This window comes from Staurois parvus, unplaced genomic scaffold (assembly GCF_062004578.1).
Source record: "Staurois parvus isolate SC_StPar_1 unplaced genomic scaffold, SC_StPar_1.0 ptg000655l, whole genome shotgun sequence".
Lineage (NCBI taxonomy): Eukaryota > Metazoa > Chordata > Amphibia > Anura > Ranidae > Staurois > Staurois parvus.
This window is the reverse complement of record NW_028318451.1, coordinates 978,463-1,002,805: the sequence shown is the minus strand read 5'-3', so window position 1 is coordinate 1,002,805 and position 24,343 is coordinate 978,463. Positions and strand designations below refer to the sequence as shown.

At 40.4% G+C, this 24,343-nt stretch overlaps 1 protein-coding gene across 2 annotated transcripts in view; it reads right to left on the bottom strand.

Annotated features, from left to right (window-relative positions):
* Positions 1 to 24,343, bottom strand: part of LOC149448845 (interferon-induced, double-stranded RNA-activated protein kinase-like) — a 143,769-nt gene that overhangs the window by 83,415 nt on the left and 36,011 nt on the right. For both annotated transcript variants that reach the window (XM_089694188.1, XM_089694189.1), the window contains exons 7-13: positions 18,724 to 18,782; positions 14,636 to 14,705; positions 12,397 to 12,500; positions 8,953 to 9,088; positions 7,530 to 7,573; positions 4,715 to 4,838; positions 277 to 380 (exon numbers count right to left, since the gene is read on the bottom strand). In XM_089694188.1, coding sequence (XP_089550314.1) covers positions 277 to 380; positions 4,715 to 4,838; positions 7,530 to 7,573; positions 8,953 to 9,088; positions 12,397 to 12,500; positions 14,636 to 14,705; positions 18,724 to 18,782 — 641 coding nt within the window. The remainder of the gene's footprint in view (positions 1 to 276; positions 381 to 4,714; positions 4,839 to 7,529; positions 7,574 to 8,952; positions 9,089 to 12,396; positions 12,501 to 14,635; positions 14,706 to 18,723; positions 18,783 to 24,343) is intronic.

The window sequence follows — 24,343 nt, the reverse complement described above, 5'->3', positions numbered from 1 at the left end:
CTTTCTCCTAGGACACTAGCAAACTAACAAAGGAATTTTGGGGTTATACTGAGCTGTCCTTACAGCTCTTGTCTGCCTTTGTACAAGCCCTAAAGGCAGCAGCATAACCTTTATATACCAAAATAATGGTCCACATAATTATAAAAGACGCAACACTTTTTTCTGAAGCAATTCCCTCTTCTAATTACAGATGTACAGATTATGTACATTATTTTTATTCATACATACTGTATATTTTCTGCTATTGTGCTTTTTTCATCTGTTATGGTAACTTACTGAGGCTTATGTGAAGGTCCACCAAGGGCCGTGTCCACATATTTCAAGTTTAATTTTTTCTTCTGGCAGATTTCATGAAGTGCAGCGGTGTAGTCTTGGTGAAGCTATAAAAAATGAAAAATAAAAATAAATTAGCTGCCCTTACAAAAACACATTTTTTTTACTTACTGTAAAGTCCTTTTCTTAGAGTACATTAAGGAACAAAGGATGAAGTAAGCTGTACAGACAACACAATAACCCCCTCACACTCCTACCATGCCTCAGTTTGTAGCAAGCAATAGTAGGAATCAACCTTAAAAACAGAGGGGAGGGACTAGTGTCCCTTAATATACTCCAAGAGAAATACTGCGCAGTAAATCAAATATCCTATTTTCTCAAAAGCACATTATGGGGCACAGGATGCAGTACAAGTACATTCTGATGCCTAAAAGCAATCCAAATGAGGTGTAGTCAACACAGAAGACAAAATACCAATAGTCTACAGAACCAACAGGATAACAGGGATGGCTCTACAGGGATATAAAAAGGAGGATTTGTGAAAAGGAATTCACAGAAAAGCGGCTACATTATGAACAGAATGTGACACTCAGAAAAATTTCCAAAAATTATGCTTTTTATTACACTTATAAATATGACATATGGGCAGTCGCCCTGGTTTACCATCACCTCAGTGTGAGACAATACACACAGACCTAAAACCATTAAAATAACACCAAGACCGGTCTAAATGCACATGCAATACAGTAGAAATGTCTTAACAGACTGGAGGCTTTTTAGAGAACCCAGGTTGTTAACTAGCTGCAGCTGATGCAGGCAGGCATGTGTGGACTGTGTCAATAAAGACTGAGATGGAATCCTTGAATTTTGCAATTATGTCTGCAGACTGAGACACCTCCTGTACCAATTCCTGAAAACAGATATACTATAGTCCTCAGCTAACTATGTAGAAGCAACTGTGGCCCCAGAGAATTCAGAGAGAGACCCTGAAGAAGAGTATAGGACTGCAGCCCTTGCTTTCTGAGTCAGTTATGGCTCCAATTTTTCCCATAAGCTTAAACATAGTAGCTTTTAATGCTTCCCTAGAAAAAAATGAGCAAGGAGGTACCACTGAAGAGGTAAAGGAAAAAGGAGGTGTGTTGCAACCAAGGAAGGGGACAGTGGTCCAAACTATCGGTGTCAGGCTCCCTAGGGAGAACACTGCAAGACCCCCCAAAACTCTTAGTGGATGGTGAGTTGGCAAGGCCCAAAGAGCCACTAACCTTGCACTTATGACCCACCATACTAGGTATAGAGTGAAGGACTGCTTGCAAGGGTAGGCACAAAAAAACTGTTGCAGGAAGCCCAACCAAATATTCTGAAGGATCATGGTTTGGGTGTGGCTGAAGGAGTTGGCAGGAAAGGCTGACTAGGTCTGCATGTGCTTTGGAGAAATGGTGCGCACATGCGCAGCACAACCAACCTGATGGAAGGCTATGCAGACTCAGTAGGGGAGATCAGGCAGTAAGCCCTTTGTAAACAACTTATGCCCCATCTCCATACACCCCTTTTTTATCCAAGCTCTTTGAACGTCTGGTCTACAACCAAATGAGCAATCCAAGTATAACCTTCTTGATCCCCTTCAGTCTGGATTTCACCCTCAACACTCCACAGAAACTGCTCTCCTAAAACTCACAAACGATCTGTTAATGGCTAAATCCAATGGACACTATTCTGTACTCCTACTCCTTGTCCTCTCTGCTGCCTTTGACACAGTTGACCACCCCCTCCTCCTCAAAAAAACTCCATGCCTTTGGTCTCTGTGACAGTACTCTTCATTGGTTCTCATCTTACTTTCCAACTGCACCGTGTTACCTACAATTCTACTTCCTCCTCTCTTCTTCCTTTCTCTGTCGGGGTCCCCCATTCTTGGACCTCTCCTATTCTCAATCTACAACGTTGCGCAAACTGTTTGCACTATATAAATCCTCTATAATAATAAACTGCGCTAAATTAAAAATTTCCCTTTGTCTTTTTACGCTTCTGGACTGCAACCAAAGGTTACTCCCACAGTAAAGGGAGAGATACCCAGTGATGATCTTAAGACCCGAAGCCCCCAGGTAAGGCAGGATCCAAAGTACATCCTCCATCCAGCTAGACTTCACCCTCCTGGTGGGCATACACTCTAGAGAGTCTCAAGATATAAGGTTACGTCAGACAGGTACACCATGGCGCTAGACCTATAAAGCACTCATGTTATGCCAAAAGTGTCTGAGAGGGCAACCCACATAGAGTTCGTTGTTCCAAGGGCACAATTCAGGCCCAGCCCGCTTTTGCCTTACAGTGGGATCCAGGCACAGCCTCCAAGGCTATGCCAAGAATAAGCCAATCTGAAAAGTTGCAAAATGAGCCCCAGTGGCTCTGCAGCAACTGAAGAATCTCGCTAGAAGAAAAGAATGTGTTGTAAAAAGTAGATAAGGTTTGCTCCTAGATAAGGTTTGTCCCAAGAGCAGAAAGGACACTAGCTCTTGGGACACAAAAAAAAAAAAGAACAGCAAAAAACTGTATGCTAAGAGTAGGAGAGGTTATGCTGTGCAGTCTTTTTTTTCCCCACCATCCATCCAGTCTCCTGAAGACATCAGCATAACCCAATGTACCCAAATACTTAATCTTGTATCCCTTAATGTACAATTAAGAAATAATAATTGCTATTGTTCAAAGAAGCAAATAACTATGTTAATAGTACAGTGGCTAAATGGTTAGCACTTCCGCCTGGCAGTGCTAGGGTCGTTCAAATCCCAACCATGTAACCACCTGCCTGGAGTTTGCATTCTCTCCCTGTGTCTGTGTGGTTTTCCTCTGGGTACTCCGGTTTCCTCCCTTACTCCAACATGCTGGTAGGTTTATTGGATCCTGTCTAAATTGTCCCTTGTATGTGTATGTATGAACATAAGTTAGGGACTTTAGATCGTATGCCCCTTGAGGGTTAGGGACTGATGTAAAAGTACAACATATATATGTAAAGCACTGCGTAAATTGACGGCGCTATATAAGTACCTGTAATAAAATAATAAATATAGCATAATTATAATTCACATATTTCATTCTGACTGTGTTGATGGGGGAATTAGGTGATTTTCTTTCCTTCCATTTTCTGCATCTAGGGTCTAACATCGTCCCTAACTGTGGGTAGCCACTGTGTGTGTAACAGCCATACAAACAGCCATAGAATCTGCTGTATGGCCTCAATCACCCATGTAAATGTAACCTCAATATATAAAGCTTCTGGGCTTTTATGCTCAGTGCTACCAGGAAAAAAAGGGCTTGTCATTTTAAATGCATTGCAGCTGCCATTTGCTTTATTGTTCCAATAAAGATGAATTTTAGACCAACATTGATACAGAGAGCTGGCTATTTGTTTATTCTTTGAAGTGAAATTAGAGCGGAAATTAGTGAACAGGTGAGTTGTGTGATACATTAATTTTAATTATTAACAACTCTGTATTGTTTCCTCTATTTTATATATCTAACAAGAAAAGAAAGTCTGAAAAAAAATAAAAATAAAAAAACAGCCTAAGTTTTAGTAAAATGCATAGACACTAAGGAGTTCACTTTACAGAATAAATATGGTGAAGCTGAGCTAATGTTTAAGAACCAATCATGTGCAGGAGAAAATAAGACCGGAAAAAAACTGAATATTGCTACTGCATGATCGGATGATTGAAGTGAACTCCAATTTACCCTCTTCACTAATCACTAAGGTCAGTTTATTTATTTCAGGTACTTATAGAACGCCGTCAATTTACGCAGCACTTTACATATATATGGTAAAACTTTTGTAAAACATATATATTGTAAAACTAACATACAGTTAAACTACATGTAAACCCTCACCTTGTAAAACAACTCATTCAGTTTAAAATAGAAATGAAATGTAAAACTTTTATGTGTACATACATACATAAACATTAGAAATACCTTTTTTTACTTTTTTATAAGAGCTCACATAACCTCTGTTCTGCAGCAGGAGCTGAGGGAGGAAACAACAGCACACTGAACGTCTGAATTAATGGATGAGCAGACGGGGGCATGTCAGCACATGCCTGATCACTGTATTAGCTTTTAGCATAGCTAGAGAACTGACCACACTGTGCTTGCATGCCTAGTGTGGTCAGCTTTTAAGTAGAAGTAAAAGGACTGTCAGAACACCAGAGATTTCACACAAAGAAAGCAATACAAAGAGAACAGGATCTTTTTTCATAGAAACACATAGTTCAGCAGCAGGAATATGAAATGTTTTGGTTTACATATAGTTTAACAAGTTCTACTCCTTTAGTAAGTAACCACAAATACTGTATATACAGTATGTGTACGTAGTAAAAATTACAAAATACTCTAGTTTCATCAAATACTGGAATCCTGTTAAAGCATTCCCTTTTTCCTCTTATTGTCTTAAAATTACCTCAGATGCAGCAGTTGATTGTTGAAGTCCCTTTTCAGGTGTGCTTCTATCCAAACTAGAGTCATCAGTTAATTGGACCGGTCCATTTTCACCAGTTCTTCTATCTTGACTTAAATCACTAGCACTAGAACACAATTGGATACAATTACATAATCGGCAGTGTGCTTTATAATCCACCAGGTATAATCAATGTACAAATTTCCAAGTAGCATATGACTTATAACAAATCTAGAGTGGTCGATAATTTATTTGTTCAATAGAGTAGGAGAAGGCTAGCACCCCTGTCAAACTTCTATTTCTGCTTTCTTGATCTAGATATTCCCTCACTTCCTGTCTGGTGAAATCATCTACAGAAGGACAGGAAGTGAGAGGATATCTCACTAACAAAGCTTCAGATAGCAGAAAAAAATAAATAAAACCTGGCAGTTTCTATTCCTTCCACTCTAGATCCAGAACTAGAAAAAAAAAGTTTCTGGCTTGACATACACTTTAACAGTTAATTTGTTTGTAAATACATATTTAACAGAAAGGTACGAGAGATCAGTAAAAAAAAATGTAACATGTAAAATGTAACATAAAAGACCAAGCTGTGCAGCAAAATTGGCAGTTTCATTTACAAAAATCCAAACTGTTGGAGAAGGTGGAAAGGCAAGTTGGTTACCCCACGATTTCCACCTTGTCCAATCAGAAAACACTTCGCATTCATTCAGAGAATGCTTTGGCACCCGTGCTGAGGGTCATGTTCAGTAAGCAAAAGGGACCCAGAAGAAAGTGGAGACCAATGAAGTAGCACTGTCTACTTCAGCTAGGGATGATAAATACATAGTTACATTGGTCCGAGGCATCCACATCATTTTAATCCTTAAAGTCCAATTTATTCTCAATAAACACATAACCAGTCTTAAAGTGATTCTAACGGTTGTAATTTAAAAAAACAACAAGAATGTTAAACTTATCTGCTCTTTGCAATGGTTTTGCAGCGAGTAGCCCTGATCTTCTTCTTTTTGGGTTCCCCGCTTGTAGTTCTGGCTCCTCCCCCTGCCAAGTCCCCTCAATAGCAAGTCTCTTGCTATGGGGGGGTACTCGAGCAGGCTCGCTACCGAGCCACGGTCCTGTGAATGGACTTTGTCCATTCACACACAGAGCGTGGCTTGGCCCCATCCCCACTCTCTCCTCATTGGCTCAGTGGCTGTGATTGACAGCAACAGGAGCCAATGGCTCCTGCTGCTGTGTGAGCCAATGAGGAAGAGAGACCAGGGAGAGCCGCAGCTCCCATGCAGATCGCTGGATTGAGATGGGGCTCAGGTAAGTATAAGGAGGGCTGAGGGGAGAGCTGCATCCAGAAGGTTTTTAACCGTAATGCATTAAGGTAAAAAACCTTCTGCCCTTAGAGCCACTTTAAAACTGCCCCCTCCATACATCTATGCTAAATTACCTGTGAAAGGGAGTATGATGTGTATATACCTACCTATTTTCATGCCACTCTGGTCACGTGACCTCCCTTGTGGTGACTGCAGGGCAGAAGAGAGAGTGCTCTGACAATGGCTAGTAAAGCCTGGAGTGGTGACATTACCCATAGACTTCATTGGCTCATCCACAGGGGCGGACTGACCATTTGGAAACTCGGTCACTGCCCGAGGGCCCGGGGTCAGTAGGGGGCCCCAGGAGATGCCCCTGGTACCTTTTTCATAGGCTTTTTTGGGTTTGGGCAAGGACACAGGGGCCCCATGATCCCCTATTGCCCGGGGGCCCCATGAGTTGTCAGTCCGCCCCTGCTCATCCATTATTTGTACTCCCTCCTCTCCCCTAGCTAGGCGTAAGCGTGAAATTCCATTTTAAGGGAGGGTTGGAATCCTTATGGCTTTTTTCTTTTTTCATCATTTTAAGCAGGCTAACCCTACCAACTATAATTGGGAGCTTCCATCAGATAGTACACTGGCTACTAAATCTCAGAAGCAAAGGAAGGAGATTTGGAGAGATACTCTGTAATTTACGGGGAAAATTACTTATATGTAGTGAAGACTGAGATTGAGCTCAGCAGTCACTTTTGCAGCTGTTGTTTTTTTATTCTGGGTCACAATCCTGCGCAATGTCCTTTTGTCTCTGTCAGTTGACCATGCCCACCACGCTGATGCTTATCGGATGATGGTTTCCCAGAAACTGTGTATACTGTCATAACCTTTGACACTGTGTCTCATGACATGACAAATAAATTGTCAACTTTAGTGACAGAGGAACCAGCTAAGCGGCCCCAAAGATTTGCCCTCTTTGAAACTCAGTAAGTTCTGACATGACTCCGTATTACTAGCAACACACGCTGTGAATGACACCTGTTAGATAGGTGTCTCCTCACACAGCGGAAGCAAAAGAATGTTACATTACTTCCACTTTGAATGCAAAACATGACATCACTTTCATACCTGCAAATCATGTTGTGTTTCTATTTTTTTGTCTAACCCCTGTACCTTTCCTTGACTTTTATTTCTGTTGAGGGTGAAGGTGATGTAATCCTGTTTCCGGGCAGATCTCAAAGAATGCTGAATAGATCAAAATCTCACAAGAAGACGATTTTGCACTGTGCTGCACTGCCTTCTTTTGAAATTTCAGCCACTCAGCACTCCCAGGGATCTTGTCGGCCGAAGGATGATGCCACTGCCTGCAACATGGAAGCCAGAGAAGGGCGCGCATATAATCTATTTTTCCCCCCACAGGTACTTTTCAGGGAGGGGGGCAGAATGTATAAAAGGACCGAAGTGTAAGGTCTGATTTAAAATACAAATTAAAAAAAAAAAACTATAACACAACAAGAAAATACCTCACAATAGAAGATCTTGCACTCAGGGATCGACATGAGATTTCCTGAAATGAATATCAGTAGCATATTATTCACCAAAATTTGCTGGCAATATTATAACAATTTAGGAGTTTTCAAAATTTTATAGATCCTCATAGCTGCCTGGTTTTCGAGCCTTTGACTAAATGGTGACAGTGTGTGATAAAGCAGGGGTTTAACAGTCTAGCAGAACATATACTCTATTCCCAAAAGTATTGGGACACCACTCCAAATCATTGGATTTGGGTGTTCCAATCACCTCCATGGCCACAGGTGTATAAAATCAAGCACCTAGGTGTGCAAACTGCTTCTAACAAACATTTGTGAAAGAATGGGCCTCTCTCAGGAGCTCAGTGAATTCAAGTGTGGTACCGTGATAGGTTGCCACCTGTGCAATAAGTCCATCCATGAAATGTCCTTGCTGCTAAATATTACACGGTCAGCCGTTAGTGGTATTGTAACAAAGTGGAAGCAACTGGGAACAACAGCAACTCAGCCATGAAGTGGAAGGCCATGTAAAATGACAGAGCGGGGTAGTGCACAGAACTCGGCAACTGTCTGCAGAGTCAATAGCTAAAGAACTCCAAATGTCACGTGGCCTTCAGATTAGCACAACAGTGCGTAGAGAGCTTCATGGAATGGGATTCCATGGCCAAGCAGCTGCATTCAAGCCTTACATCACCAAGTGCAATGCAAAGTGTGGGATGCAGTAATGTAAGGCACACCACCAATGTACTCCAGAGCAGTGGAGATGTGTTCTCTGGAGTGATTAATCACGCTTCTCTAACTGGCAATCTGATGGACATGTCTGGGTTTGGCGGTTGCCAGGAGAACGGTACTTGCCTGACTGCATTGTGCCAAGCGTAAAGTTTGGTGGAGGGGGGATTATGGTGTAGGGTTGTTTTTCAGGGGTTGGGCTTGGCCCCTTAGTTCCAGCGAAGGGAATTCTTAAGGAATCAGCATACCAAGACATTTTGGACAATTTCATGCTCCCAACTTTGTGGTAACAGTTTGGGGGTGGCTCCCTTCTGTTCCAACATGACTGCACGCCAGTACACAAAGTAAGGTCCATAAAGACATGGATGGATGAGTTTGGGGTGAAGGAATTTGACTGGCCTCCACAGAGTCCTGACCTCAACCCAACAGAACACCTTTGGGATGAATTAGAGTGGAGACCGCGAGCCAGGCCTCCTTGTCCAACATCAGCCTGACCTCATAAATGCGCTTCTAGAAGAATGGTCAAATATTCCCATAGATACACTCCTAAACCTTGTGCACAGCCTTCCCAGAAGAGTTGAAGCTAATATAGCTGCAAAAGGTGGGCCAACTCAATATTGAACCCTGCGGACTAAGATTACACACAATTTATGCATTCTTTTTGTACACAAAACACTTTAAGACCTACCGGAAAATCCTGAGGGGATTCCTTTTTGAGTTCAATCAATGCAAGAAATGTTGCATCCTTTTTAGCCAGCTTTTTTGTTGTATGTGGTTTACTTTCAGGATAGATTTTGCCATTGATTTCTGCTCTGCAAGTAAATCTGCAAATGAAATTGTTGAGAACAATGAAACAATAAGCTGTTGCCTAATAATAAAATACACATAAGAAAGTACAAATATAATTTTAGAATCATTCACTACATCTCAGGACCTATAGCCAGCCTGAATAAGGGACATCAAATGTTTATTTTTATAGTGCAAACCAGTAATCTGCTGAATACAACATGGAAAATTCAGGATATTGGAGCTGATTTTTCAAAAACAAATATGCTTTTCACTTCACACTGCAAGGAAAGTTGCACTTTGTGCAAACAAAAATGTGTTTTTTCTCTTGCACATGATTGGGTATTCAAAAATGTCACCACATTCACTAAGCTCTGGGGGAAACTTGCCTTGCATAGTGAACAGCCTATTTGCCTTTAGTAAATCAACACACCTACCTACATTATCATTCAGTGTTTTTTCATCTTTTTGTGTTGTCACAAGATCAATGCCCTTTGAAAGCTCTTCCTACTACAACTAGCCCATTCTGCAAGACAGATATTTTCTCAAATAATACCTTGGTCATATCCTTGCTTGAATATCATTACCATATACAGTATCACTGTTCAGAATTGTGGGCACCTGTAGAAAATGTCAATCTTTATTCAGTTTGATGTGAAATTTTGTCTTTAAAGCCTTTTGCACATGAAAACGCCATGATTTTATTCTTTAAGGCTTTGTTACTGACGTAAATGCATCCTATTGTTTATAATGGGCATGTGCAAAGAGGCACCAAAACCTGTGCTGCATATAGATTGGTTAAAAAAACCCCCCAAACATCTGCATTGCAGGGCAATATTTTCATGAGTATACGTGCAAATATGCATAAACAACAGATCAAAAGAAAAGCTAAAGGATTTTTTCAAGTGCGTGCATGTGTATGCGTGAAAACGTGCAAATTCCCTCCTTTACTATATTGCCCATTCTTGCATATTTATACAGGAATTTTCTGCCAGGAAATGGATGTTCATTCTTCAGTACCATGTGCAAGTACCCTAATGTGATTAAACCAATCAAGTTATACATTTTATATTAAATCTAATGCTGATTTAAATGATGTAGAATATAATAATATATTTCCAACACTGTTCAAAATAAAAAACAATTACTAAACAAAACACAACATTCTTGAATTTTAGAAAAAAGGTCGATAAAATGTCAAACTGAGCAGTAGGAGATGCTGTTAAAGTGATCAATAGGATTTTAGATTAACTGGTTAGCAATGTGTAGATAAGTTGAAATCGCCTTGAGACATAAACTGGGCATCAATAAAGTGGTTCTAAAGTCTAAGTGTTTTTTACCTCAACGTATTGTATGCATTAAGACAGTTACCTGTTTATCTACAGCTGTGTGTCCTCTACATCTATTCAAAGTGCAGGATTTACACAGGATCTCTCAGTTCTGAAAAGCAGGGGGCGGGGTGCTGAAGTTATACTCAGTGAGGAGAGCTCTGAGAGCTGATTGGAGAGAAGTTACACACCTCCTTCACCCAGAACACAGGAACAGAGCTGAGGCTGTCAATCTACATGCTCCATACCCTTGACGATTCTGATTGGTGGTGAAACATGTTGGGTGGGGCCTAGCCTGTGATATCACACACATGCCAACATTGGAATTTTGGCGTCACTTTTGATATGCGCTTTGATATCTTCTGATTTTGTGAGTACATGTCTGCTTTTTAGTAAATACTAGTTTTTAGGATAGAACACCATTGCGGCTCCCCTGATTTTGTCTTTGGAGGGATATTATAATCTCTACAACTGGAAAGAGTTTCCTTCTTTTCTGTGATAGCGTGGAGGTGAGGCAATGAAAGGCTGATGACAGCGGGGCTAGTGCTGATTGAATGCACACAAGTGTGTATTGATCTCTTTATTATTGAGATCAATTTATTTGGCAAGAGGCTAAATATCTATTATGTGGCGGAGGAATCATGAATAATCACTCGTGTGCAAAGTTTCTCGCCAAAAACTGTTCTGAAATTGTTGGGACTGAGCACTTTATTAAATAAATAAGGCAAATGGTAAAGACCTATGCGCTGCTATGTTCCAACTATGGTAATAGCATCAGGTAAGAAGATTGCTGTACTCACTACTCCGGTGTACTCACACTCAAAATTAAATAAATGAAAAAAATGTGGTACGACATCTCATCATAAATAGAACTAAAAGCTTTAGAAACACAAAGTGACACTCCAAGAAAAAAAACTTTCCCCAATATTAAACCTCCAATTTCCCCAATAATAAATGTTGGACTGTCACTTTGTGTTTCTAAAGCTTATGGTTCTATTTATGATTAATTTTTTTTCATTTATGTAAATAAAGCACTTGATTGATGCATTGTTATTATTTATTGTTGATTTAATTTTTAATAATTTGAGAAGCACACCTATTTGAGAGGGAATCTACTGGAGATCCCTCTCCGTCCCAATTTTGTTTTTTTGGTTGCAGGAAAACTTGTTAGAAGTGACTCATAATGATAACAGAGGAATGAGGCAGCAGACAGAAATGAAACTTAGTGCTATGGATTGATACAAGCACACACTATAGGAGGATATGTTTTTTTCTATTTCATGTCAGAAGTTTACAGCCACTTTAGAGTTCCATCCAACATGTCTTGTAAACTAAAATCAAAATGTAAAAAAACTTGCAGTTGCTGATTATATACTATTCCATAGACTTTATTGTAGGAAAAAAATACCAGACTGTTAACATAACTATAGACAAAGACAACAAAGTGTAAAGGAACATTAATTTACTAGTTTATAAAGCAAAAGAAATAAAATAAACTACCGCGTTTCAACAACCTAAATCCAATTTAAACACTAATCCACCATACTTAAATGAGTGAATTTTTCCTGCTGGAAAATTCATTCATCTTGCAATATGCAAAATTAAACTGTAGAAGAAGGACCACCCAACACCCACCTCTTACGTTGCAGGAAATGTAAGACAACGGTGAGTAGGAACAGTGTCATAAACATGCAAAAGAGATCTTGCCACCTAAGTCCTCAGGAGATATAAGATACTTACTCCATTAGAGTCTACCTGTAACTAAATAAATATTTTTGGGTGGATTGATCCTTTCATTCTTTTATTTATAGATTCATTTAGTCGGCAGATCTGGCATTCTTGTTGCACGATTACAAAATTTAGAGCATCCATGTAAAAAAAACCCACATTTTTCCCACATTTTTCTGAAGCAAGTCTCTCTCTAATAATCACAGATTGTATACAGATTAAGTACTGTTTTTATTTGTACATACGGTCTACTTTGTCTTATTATGTTTTTTTCAGTTATGGTAACCTACTGGAGTTTATGTGAAGGTCCACCAAGGGGCGTGTCCACAAAATTGCAGATCCATTTTTTCCTCTGGCAGATTTCATTAAGTATTGCAGTGTAGTTCTGTTGATGCTATAAAAAGTGATAAATACTAATAACATTGATGTCCCTAACAAATAAATAACATTGGGTATATCTGAAGCAAGTAACTATGTCCATAGTACAGTAAATCATAGCATAGTCATATTTCACATATTTCATTGCAGCAAATTAAACTCTGATTAGTCAGCGTACAGGGCAGGGGTGAGCAATTAATAATTCAATGACAAGTAGCACAGTAGGTAGAGCACAACAGGTAGAGAGCTAGGTACCAGCCACTATCACAAACCCAGAGCCCCAGCCTTGTGATGCTTAAATAACTAGCCAGGAATACACAGCCAACCAGGGGGCAGAAATCATAGGCAGGGTGTGTGGCTGTAGGTCAACCAGTGCTATTTTAAGTTTGGCAGATGGAAGCAACCTGTTGCTTGGCAACAAAGATGCCCTGCGCGAGCCATGCCAGCCAATGGCATGGCTCGCGCAGTGGGCACTGTCCCGGTTTCCTGGCAATGAAGACACAGGAATGAAGAGTGGATGGGCATTAGGGAAATGAACGTGAAGTCTTCCGTGAGCTCTTTATCAGATTCAAACATTTTTCTAACTGAATCCTGGGTGAAAAACGTGTGAATGTTTGGTGAATATTCCATGATTCTTGGGTGAAAGCACTGATAAATAGACCCATAAAACAGCGTTCCACTTCAGGATTGCTAATATAGGTGGCGTAAAACCAAATTCTATTTTATGAAACAAAGTAAGAATGTGGACATCTAGACACAAATTGTGAAAGCGGTATCTACTCATACAAGCGCTCTGGTCTGCATTTCATTTACAGCTCATTCACACCAGAATGCAGTGCGGGAAATCTGCGTTCCATGCGCATTTCCTGTAATGTGTTCACAAAACACTGGGTAAGCGCTCTGCTGCAGGTGTGAATATATATTTCAAACACAGATCGCAAATGAAGAGCGTTAGCCTGCACCAGACTGCATGGTTCCACAGCATTGTGCAATCTGATGCACTGCGTTTTTGAAAAGTAGAGCATGCACAGCACTATTTTTGTGCAATCCAGTGCAATTTCAGTCCATTTAAATGAATGGGCTGAAAATAGAACTGCACTGAATTCTTCATTCCTGTGGGATTTAGGTATGAACCGGTCTTTAGGGTTTAACAGGTTAAGAGAACTAAACAGAAATTAGCAATTTTTGTGTTTCCCTTTATACCACACCAGGTTTTATGAATTGGTAATAACTAGATTATTTAGTATATAAATCTTCTGTATTTTTATATGCTCTGTGCTACTTATAAAAAGGGCTCGTCATCTGAAATGCATTGCTGCAGACTTTTGCTTTAATTTCCCCATAAAGTCGGATTTTAGACCAACATTGATACAGAAATATTTATTTGCTGTGTGATCGTTTATTAGCAATTAATATTAACTTTTATTGTTTCCTTCTTTTTATATGAGCTAAAAAATTCAATGTGAGGCTGTAAAGAAACAAGAAACAGTCAAAGTGTCATTCAAGTGCTATAGGTTTGATACTAAAGCAATTCACTTTGTAGAGGAAAAATGGTGAAGCTGTGCTAATTTTGAATAACCAAACATGTGCAGGCGAAATTAAGAAAGGAAAAACTGGAATATTGCTAGTTTGCTACTACATGTCTGGATGATCGAAGTGAATTCCAATTTACCTTATTCATAAAAGTCAATTAACAGTCTCTACTCCTATAGCAAGTCAACACCAGGGCTTTTTTTCTCAGAGAATAGGTGCAGGAACTCCCCTCTTCTGAGTCACACTGTCTCCGCCCACTACCCACCTCCCAGCACCGTCATTTGGTTCCACTTCATACTCACCTCCCAGTACCACCCATTTTAAAGAATACAGTTCCTACAGTTCCTAGTTCCTACAGCCAGCAACAATAGACCCCCCCCTCCCCCCAGCAACAATAGATCCCCTAGCAGCAAGCATCAATAGACCCCCCAGCACCCCTTGCCATTACATACATCCAGTGCTGGAGGTGCCGGAACTGCGTTCCCCCACATTCCTGCTGAAAAAAAGCCCTGGTCAACACAAATATATACATGCAGTAAAAATTACAAAAAATATTCTGGTTTCATCAAATACTGGCACACTGTAAAAGCATTCTGTTTCTTATTGTCTTACAAATACCTCAGATGCAGGAGATGATTGTTGCCGTCCACTTTCAGCTATGCTCCTATCCATACTAGAGTCACTAGTGCTGTAACACATTTGTATATAATAACAGCATTAGCAATGGGCTTTTAATCTACCAGGTATATTCAGTTTACAAATGTTTTCCAAGCATCATACGACTTATACACTACCTGTGTTTGGGGACAAGTACCTTCACAGATTTCAAACTTGGAGCAATGGCTGTGTCTGTGCAACTGCTGCATCCAAACTGGCATGAATGGGACTGTCTGCATGGGGATGCCTGGAACACCTATGCATCCCCTTGCAGGCAAGCATAGACTTCACAAAGGCCTAGCCCAACTGCAGTGGTCAAAAATTTTCTTTGAGTAGAAAGATAGAACCCCTGTATGATTTTTTTTTTGTGTGTTACGGTTTCAGATTTTTCCTTTTTGGTTTGGTGAAATCACACTTAGCAGGATAGGACGTTAGGTGAAATCTTTCTAACAGAGCTTCAGATAGCAGTAAAAACATGGTAGGAGTGCTAATACTTCCCCACACTAATAACAACTTTAATGGTTAATTTGTTTGCATTTTCTGTACATATTTAATGGTAATTTACTAGTGATCAATTTCCCATACAAAATGTAACATTACATCTATGCAGCTAGGTGCAGTGTGTTACTTTTTATTGCTACATTATGAAAATTCTAATTAACTTCCCCAGCCTGCCCCATGTTCTCCTTTCTCTTTACACCAGCCATACATGACAGCCTTAGGCCCCTTTCACATGGGCGTTCTGTATGTCCGTTATTCATCTGCCCGTTTACGGATGAAAAACGGACACCCATGTATTTATATGGACTAGCGGATGTAAACGGATGATCATCTGTTTTCATCCGTTAATGTCTGCATCCGTTAACATCTGTTTTTTGAACTGAAGAAAACCCTATTCTTCTTCCATTAAAAAAAAGGACCGGACGAAAAAACAGATGTGAATGGATAAAAATGGATGTAAACGGATGAAAAACGGATGTAAACTGATGAAAAATTGATGTGAACTGATCCGTTTTTCTTGGAAAAAACGTGACTGAACTGATGAAAAAAATGGAATGCCCATGTGAAAGGGGCCTTATCTATTACATGGCCATAGCCTAGAAACACAAAACTCTTTTTGCAATTTCATATGTGTGAGGGCTAGAACATTTCTGTGTTTTTCCTCACCTCAGCACTTTGCACAATCTATTGCTCCGAAATTATATTTCTCCTTCCTCACACCTTTCAAAACACTTTGTACTATGGGATCAATATGTAGAAGGGTAATGTCGAACATCTACAAAATTTAAAAAACCCAAAATATTGGCCCACCTATGAAACACAATCAAAATCAAATGGGAACATATTGTAACACAAAAAAAATGACCTTGGAGGAATATCTCAGGCTATACACTTTACAAAGAAAACCAGTTCAACCTTCCCTACCACTGGTATCTTAACCCTCCCTTTTGCACACCTTCAACTCCTACATCCCTGACAAATGTCGGATACGCCTTAAACAAGGGACCTCCACATATTGCCTTTTGCCTCCTCCACCTATTTACTATGACCAGTAACCCCTAACACACTACGGACTCTAGAAGGTTGCCTCTACGTGCACTGACCACAGCAAGGTGCTTAATAGTCCTTCACTGGAAGTAGACTCATGGACCAAGCACCTATACTATTGTATTTGTAAAGTTAAAGCATGAATTAGTGTGAGATTCCTGGATTTCCTTGGTTGTTAATTCTAAAATGTATTAACAGAATGATTTAAATCATAACAAGACCTATCCCTACTACACTTTCCTTTAGATCAGATTCAGGGTACCCAGATACTTGGATACTGCTTGATGAAAGGACTTTCTATAACATACCAACCGAGATCATTTGAACTTTCCTAACACCATAGACATTACAATCTTGCAACACTAGACAGAACCATTTACTAATTATAAACTATTGAAAATAATTAAAGACAAATAAATAAGAAAGGACAATATCACTAGATATACATGGATATTTTCATTAGCATCAGCAAGCTACTAAAATCATTAGTGATTAATCATTAAAAGAGAAAGCTCTTTTGGCTATACTTCTCCTGTGGATCACAGGAGTACAGTTCGTTCTGAACTCCTGTGATTCATTTACAGCTGACACCTGGCTAAAGCCCACTGTCGGCTGACATCACTCAGTCAGTCCAGCATGGGGAAAGATCCCGACTTTAAAGTCAGGATCCACCCAGATGTCTGGACCAGCACCTGGCTCAGCCTCTTAGTGAGCCACTGAGAGCCAGAGCCAGCTTCTTCCTCCCCCTCCACAGCCCAGTGCTCCAGTGAGCATGGGGGGGCAGAGCAGACAGTGGTGACTGACAGTCACTGCTCTCTGCTCACAGCAGTGGTGACTGACAGTCACTGCTCTCTGCTCACAGCAGTGGTGAAAACTCATGTGTTTGCTGAGTTCTCACCCTTATAACCAGCGGGGGACCGATGCTGCATTCACCTAGGTAAGTATAATTTGGAAAAAACATCTCTTTTACATAGTTACATAGTTAGTCTGGCTGAAAAAAGACAAAAGTCCATCCAGTTCAACCATAGAAAAAAAAAAAGTTATAATCCTATACCCACAGTTTATCCAGAGGAAGGCAAAAAAAAAAAAAAAAAAAACAGCAAAGCATGATCCACTTTGCTCCTGCTGGGAAAAAAATTCCTTCCTGATCCCAAGAGGCAATCGGATATTCCCTGGATCAACTTTACCTATAAATGTTAGTATCCAGTTATATTCTGTGTATCTAAGAAAGAATCCAGGCCTTTTTTGAAGCAATCCATTGAGCTGGCCAGAACTAACTCTTGAGGGAGTCTATTCCACATTTTCACAGCTCTCACTGTGAAGACACCTTTCCGTGTTTGGAGATTAAATTTCTTTTCCTCCAGACGTAAAGAGTGCCCTCTTGTCCTCTGTGATGACCTCAGGGTGAATAGCTCTACACCCAGTTCACTATATGAACCACTGATATCTTTTATACATGTTGATCATATCCCCCCTTAATCTCCTCTTCTCAAGAAAGTATAAATTCAGTTCCTCTAATCTTTCCTCGTATCAGTTTGGTTGCCCTTCTCTGTACTTTCTCCAGTTCCCCAATGTTCTTTTTGTGAATTGGTCTCCAAAACTGAACTGCATATTCCAGATGAGGTCTTAATAATGATTTGTACAGGGGTAAAATGATATCTCTCTTTTAAGATGTAAAGATGGATCACTGAACAAACAGAACACATAGGGGAGATGTACTAAAACTGGTGCACTCAGAATCTGGTGCAACTGTGCATGGTACCCAATCAGCTTCTAACTTCAGCTTGTACAGTTAAGCTTTGACAATAAAACCTGGAAGCTGATTGGTTTCTATGCAGAGCTGCATCAGATTTTGCACACTCCAGTTTTAGTGAATCTCCCCCATAGTGTTCCTATAGTGCCAAGGACACAATTGACAAGTACAGTCATTGCCAAAAGAATTGGCACCCCTGCATTTCTGTCAGATAATGCACCACCTTGCCCAGAGAAAATTGTTGCAATTACAAATGTTTAGGCATCCTTATGTTTATTTCTTTTGTTTGGATTGGTTTGACACAAAAAAGTGGAGAAACAAAAAGCCAAATCTGACACATTCCACACAAAACCCCAAAAAAGGACTGGGGTTACTTCATGCTACTAAATGCTACTTGTGTAATTTACACCATAGGAAACAATATGTTCCAACTGTTTAACCAATCAGTCACTACTGCTAGTGATTTTAGCAGCATGACCAAGCTACTACAAAATGTGCTTGCAGCTCTTATGAAGAACTGTAACCACTTTGAGTGTTAAAAAAAACAACAGAAATAGGGAAATAAAAGTACTCTCTGACAACGAATAAACAGTCAACATAGTAAACAATAACTAGCAAAAAAAAGATTGTTCATAATACCTGACTGATAACTTTGTCATATAAACTAACATGAGGTTTATATTTATCCATTGGTTAATTAACCAATGTGGGCACAGTACGGGAAAAAACTAAAATTAAATAAAAATACCTTCCAGAGCAAGACCAGTTTTCAGATTTGGAGTCATCTTTAAAATCTTCTGGTAATTCCTGTAATTGCATATGTGAAATTATATAAGAAATGGCAGCAAAACAAATTACATAAAACTATGTAGACTGTATTATTGTTAATGATTAAAGCTGAAATCCAAGCAGGCAGTAAAATAAACAGTTGAAATAGATATGTAGTAATTGTTTTACATGCCAGTGGATTTGTAATTCTGTTCAGATTTTCTGATCCAGACAAACCTGCCAGAAAGTATCAACAGATCCTTGATTCCTATTGCAACAGCAGCATCAACACAGACTGGTCACAGTATAACTAAAGGCAAAACTTTTTTTGTTTGTTAGTAGAGTGGAGAGTCATTAGAACACTTATCAGTGGCTAGGGGTGTACACATGCCATGGCCCCCTTTTATGCTATGCTTTGCAGCGATGGAAGAAAATAAGGAGAGCAAAGCACATGTCCGGTTTATTTTTATTGTTTTGAATCTTATTTATTTATTTTTGCATTTTTAACTGCCCTGTTGAGGAAGGTGAGCTGTGGCGTAATGTCAGGGGTCTAAACAGACCCCTGATGTCTCACATTTGAGACTGAGAAAGGGACTGAGTACATAAATTCTCTATCCCTTTCTCTGCAGCCTCAGCACTGGACAGTGAATGAATGGGTGTTGAGCAGCTTCTTGTTCATTCAAAAACTGAAACATAGTAAACTGTGTTTTAGTGATGAATGGACACAGAATTGATCAGTACAGGTCACTCACTGTGTTCATTCAGAAAAGGAAAGGGTCAGTAAATATGACATACTGTATTTACTAACCCCTTCCTCTGCTCTCCATCCTGAAACATCCAGCAGCAGCTGCTGGTGGGACAGGAGAAGAGAGAAGCCAGCAATATTATGGGGGAAAGGGGCACACAATGGAGGCCCAGACAGCATGGGGATTAGGGGGCAGATGCTAGAACTGATCCCCCTGCCACACAGCCAGAGGAAAGGAAGCAGAATGGAAGCTGGGAATACTGCAGGAAGAGGCAAAAGAGGATTGGTGTCTGCAATAAGGCAGTGCAGCTGGCCCTCCTAATCGGCAGGTGCCATATCAGAGGCCTTACTAGCACTGATCCTTCCTCTTGCAATCTGAAGGCTTTTGTGCTAAAATGTATGTAACGCCAACACTTTCTTTCAGAAAGAGTAGGGAGTGATAAAACCCCTATTAAGCTATTTTATGCTTCCTGCATCCCACTGGAAAGACTTTTCTTCACTTCCTGTCCTGGAGAAGCAACAGGAAATTTCACTAAATAAGGTCACCAGGACAAACAGAGGTATGAATCTCCCCAGCAGGGACACAGGAAGCAATAGAAACCTGACAGGGGGACTAAGTCACTCTATCCAAAAATTAAAAAAAAAACCTTTACATACATACACAGGATCTGCTTGATGCCACTGATCAGGTGAGAGAGTCCCATAAACAAACCAAACAAGTCAACACTGACATTCTCATATTGGTTACTTTTCCTGCACACAGTTGTGCACACTGCACGTAGTTAACGTTCCCTCAGCTGCTACTGTTGAACACATATGCAGCACAGTCCAATCATCAAAGCTGACCGCAGTGCTCGCCTTCTGCAGGCCAGACCACATCTGTGTTCCCTTAATCATCATTCTACCCTTTTAAAGGAACCTTGCAACCCAGAGGGGAGTTGCTCTTTGCCAACAAGCACTTCTGCCAGCTTTTGACATCTTACTTGCCTAAAATCTGCCACTTGCTCAGTGCATTAAAGGGGCACCACCCAAGTCAAGTGCCACTTTAGGGGAAAGTACAGTCAGGTCCATAAATATTGGGACATCTACACAATTCTAACATTTTTGGCTCTATACACCACCACAATGGATTTGAAATGAAACGAACAAGATGTGCGTTAACTGCAGACTGTCAGCTTTAATTTGAGGGTATTTACATCTAAATCAGGTGAACGGTGTAGGAATTACAACAGTTTGCATATGTGCCTCACTTGTTAAGGGACCAAAAGTAATTAGACAATTGGCTTCTCAGCTGTTCCATGGCCAGGTGTGTGTTATTCCCTCATTATCCCAATTACAATGAGCAGATAAAAGGTCCAGAGTTCATTTCAAGTGTGCTATTTGCATTTGGAATCTGTTGCTGTCAACTCTCAAGATGAGATCCAAAGAGCTGTCACTATCAGTGAAGCAAGCTATCATTAGGCTGAAAAAACAAAACAAACCCATCAGAGAGATAGCAAAAACATTAGGCGTGGCCAAAACAACTGTTTGGAACATTCTTAAAAAGAAGGAACGCGCCGATGAGCTCAGCAACACCAAAAGACCCGGAAGACCACGGAAAACAACTGTGGTGGATGACCAAAGAATTCTTTCCCTGGTGAAGAAAACACCCTTCACAACAGTTGGTGAGATCAAGAACACTCTCCAGGAGGTAGGTGTATGTGTGTCAAAGTCAACAATCAAGAGAAGACTTCACCGGAGTGAATACAGAGGGTTTACCACAAGATGTAAACCATTGGTGAGCCTCAAAAACAGGAAGGCCAGATTAGAGTTTGCCAAAAGGCATCTAAAAAAGCCTTCACAGTTCTGGAACAACATCCTATGGACAGATGAGACCAAGATCAACTTGTACCAGAGTGATGGGAAGAGAAGAGTATGGAGAAGGAAATGAACTGCTCATGATCCTAAGCATACCACCTCATCAGTGAAGCATGGTGGTGGTAGTGTCATGGCGTGGGCATATATGGCTGCCAATGGAACTGGTTCTCTTGTATTTATTGATGATGTGACTGCTGACAAAAGCAGCAGGATGAATTCTGAAGTGTTTCAGGCAATATTATCTGCTCATATTCAGCCAAATGCTTCAGAACTCATTGGACGCTGCTTCACAGTGCAGATGGACAATGACCCAAAGCATACTGAAAAAGCAACCAAAGAGTTTTTTAAGGGAAAGAAGCGGAATGTTATGCAATGGCCAAGTCAATCACCTGACCTGAATCAGATTGAGCATGCATTACACTTGCAGAAGACAAAACTGAAGGGAAAATGCCCCAAGAACAATCAGGAACTGAAGACAGTTGCAGTAGACGCCTGGCAGAGCATCACCAGGGATGAAACCCTGCGTCTGGTGATGTCTATGCATTCCAGACTTCAGGCTGTAATTGACTGCAAAGGATTTGCAACCAAGTATTAAAAAGTGAAAGTTTGATTTATGATTATTATTCTGTCCCATTACTTTTGGTCCCTTAACAAGTGGGAGGCACATATGCAAACTGTTGTAATTCCTACACCGTTCACCTGATTTGGATGTAAACACCCTCAAATTAAAGCTGACAGTCTGCAGTTAAAGCACATCTTGTTCGTTTAATTTCAAATCCATTGTGGTGGTGTATAGAGCCAAAAATGTTAGAATTGTGTTGATGTCCCAATATTTATGGACCTGACTGTATTTGTCCTTCCTTCTTCCTTTCCTTGTATTAATCCTTTGAGGAACTGTCACCTACAACTCTTCCTACTTGTGCACCAACTGGGCCCTAACGAGCGCACAGAAGACTCCTCACTGCACTTAAAGGGACATTGACTACTCTAGGTAAAGTGCTCTTTCCTATCTTAGATTTGAACCTTGCCATTAGATTCTAAGGGCCCAAAGTGAGCTAGTTCAACTGTTGATAGTTCTCCTTGCTCACTGGGGACTAAAAAAACACCTCAGGTTGGAAGTATTGTGTTAACTTCTGAAAAGCAGGCCTGATAACACTGGTTGAGATTTTGCTGTATATGTTGTTTCTTTGCTTAGAAGTGATAAGAGTGACAACTGCCTTTACACATACCTATACTACTTTGTGCTGTTTAACCAAGCTTACATTGAAGTTTAATATAAATGTCATATCATTTTACTTTAATCTGCGTGTGAGATTACTTTCTGGAGCTAATTTACTCTGGTCAAAAGAATACTGTGGTGTCAGCAGGGTTTGGGCTTTCAGAAAGGGGTCCAGTGCGATAGGGTGCCGAAAATAACTCCGTGATTCCTAGGGGGGCAGTGCTATATTATATATATATATATATATACACATACACATATATACACACACACACAGGTGAAACTCGAACAATTAGAATATCGTGCAAAAGTTCATTTATTTCAGTAATGCAACTTAAAAGGTGAAACGAATATATGAGATAGACTCATTACATGCAAAGCAAGATAGTTCAAGCTGTGATTTGTCATAATTGTGATGATTATGGCTTACAGCTCATGAAAACACCAAATCCACAATCTCAAAAAATTTGAATATTGTGAAAAGGTGCAATATTCTAGGTTCAAAGTGTCCCACTCTAATCAGCTAATTAAGCCACAACACCTGCAAAGGGTTCCTGAGCCTTTAAATGGTCTCTCAGTCTGGTTCAGTAGGAATCACAATCATGGGAAAGACTGCTGACCTGACAGTTGTGTAGAAAACCATCATTGACACCCTCCATAAGGAGGGAAAGCCTCAAAAAGTAATTGCAAAAGAAGTTGGATGTTCCCAAAGTACTGTATCAAAGCACATTAATAGAAAGTTATGTGGAAGGGAAAAGTGTGGAAGAAAAAGGTGCACCACAGCAGGGATGACCGCAGCCTGGAGAGGATTGTCAAGAAAAGGCCATTCAAAGGTGTTGGAGACTTTCACAAGGAGTGGACTGAGGCTGGAGTCAGTGCATCAAGAGCCACCACACACAGACGGATCCTGGACATGGGCTTCAAATGTCGTATTCCTCTTGTCAAGCCGCTCCTGAACAACAAACAACATCAGAAGCGTCTTACCTGGGCTAAAGTAAAACAGACCTGGTCTGTTGCTCAGTGGTCCAAAGTCCTCTTTTCTGATGAGAGCAACTTTTGCATCTCATTTGGAAACTAAGGACCTAAGGAGTATGGAGGAAGAATGGAGAGGCACACACTGCAAGATGCTTGAAATCCAGTGTGAAATTTCCACAATCTGTGTTGATTTGGGGAGCCATGTCATCTGCTGGTGTTGGTTCACTGTGCTTCATTAAGTCTAGGGTCAACGCAGCCGTCTACCAGGAGATTTTGGAGCACTTCATACTTCCTTCCACAGACGAGCTTTATGAGGATGCTGACTTTATTTTCCAGCAGGACTTGGCACCTGCCCGCACTGCCAAAAGCACCAAAACATGGTTCAATGACCGTGGGATTACTGTGCTTGTTTGGCCAGCAAACTCGCCTGACCTGAACCCCATAGAAAATCTATGGGGCATTGCCAAGAGAAAGATGAGAGACATGAGACCGAACAATGCAGAAGAGCTGAAGGCCGCTATTGAAGCATCCTGGTCTTCCATAACACCTCAGCAGTGCCACAGGCTGATAGCTTCCATGCCACGCCGCATTGAGGCAGTAATTGCTGCAAAAGGGGCCCAAACCAAGTACTGAGTACATATGCATGCTTACACTTTTCAGAGGTCCAATATTGTTCTATGTACAATCCTTGTTTTATTGATTGCATGTAATATTCTCATTTTCTGAGATTGTGGATTTGGGGTTTTCATGAGCTGTAAGCCATAATCATCACAATTATGACAAATCACGGCTTGAATTATCTTG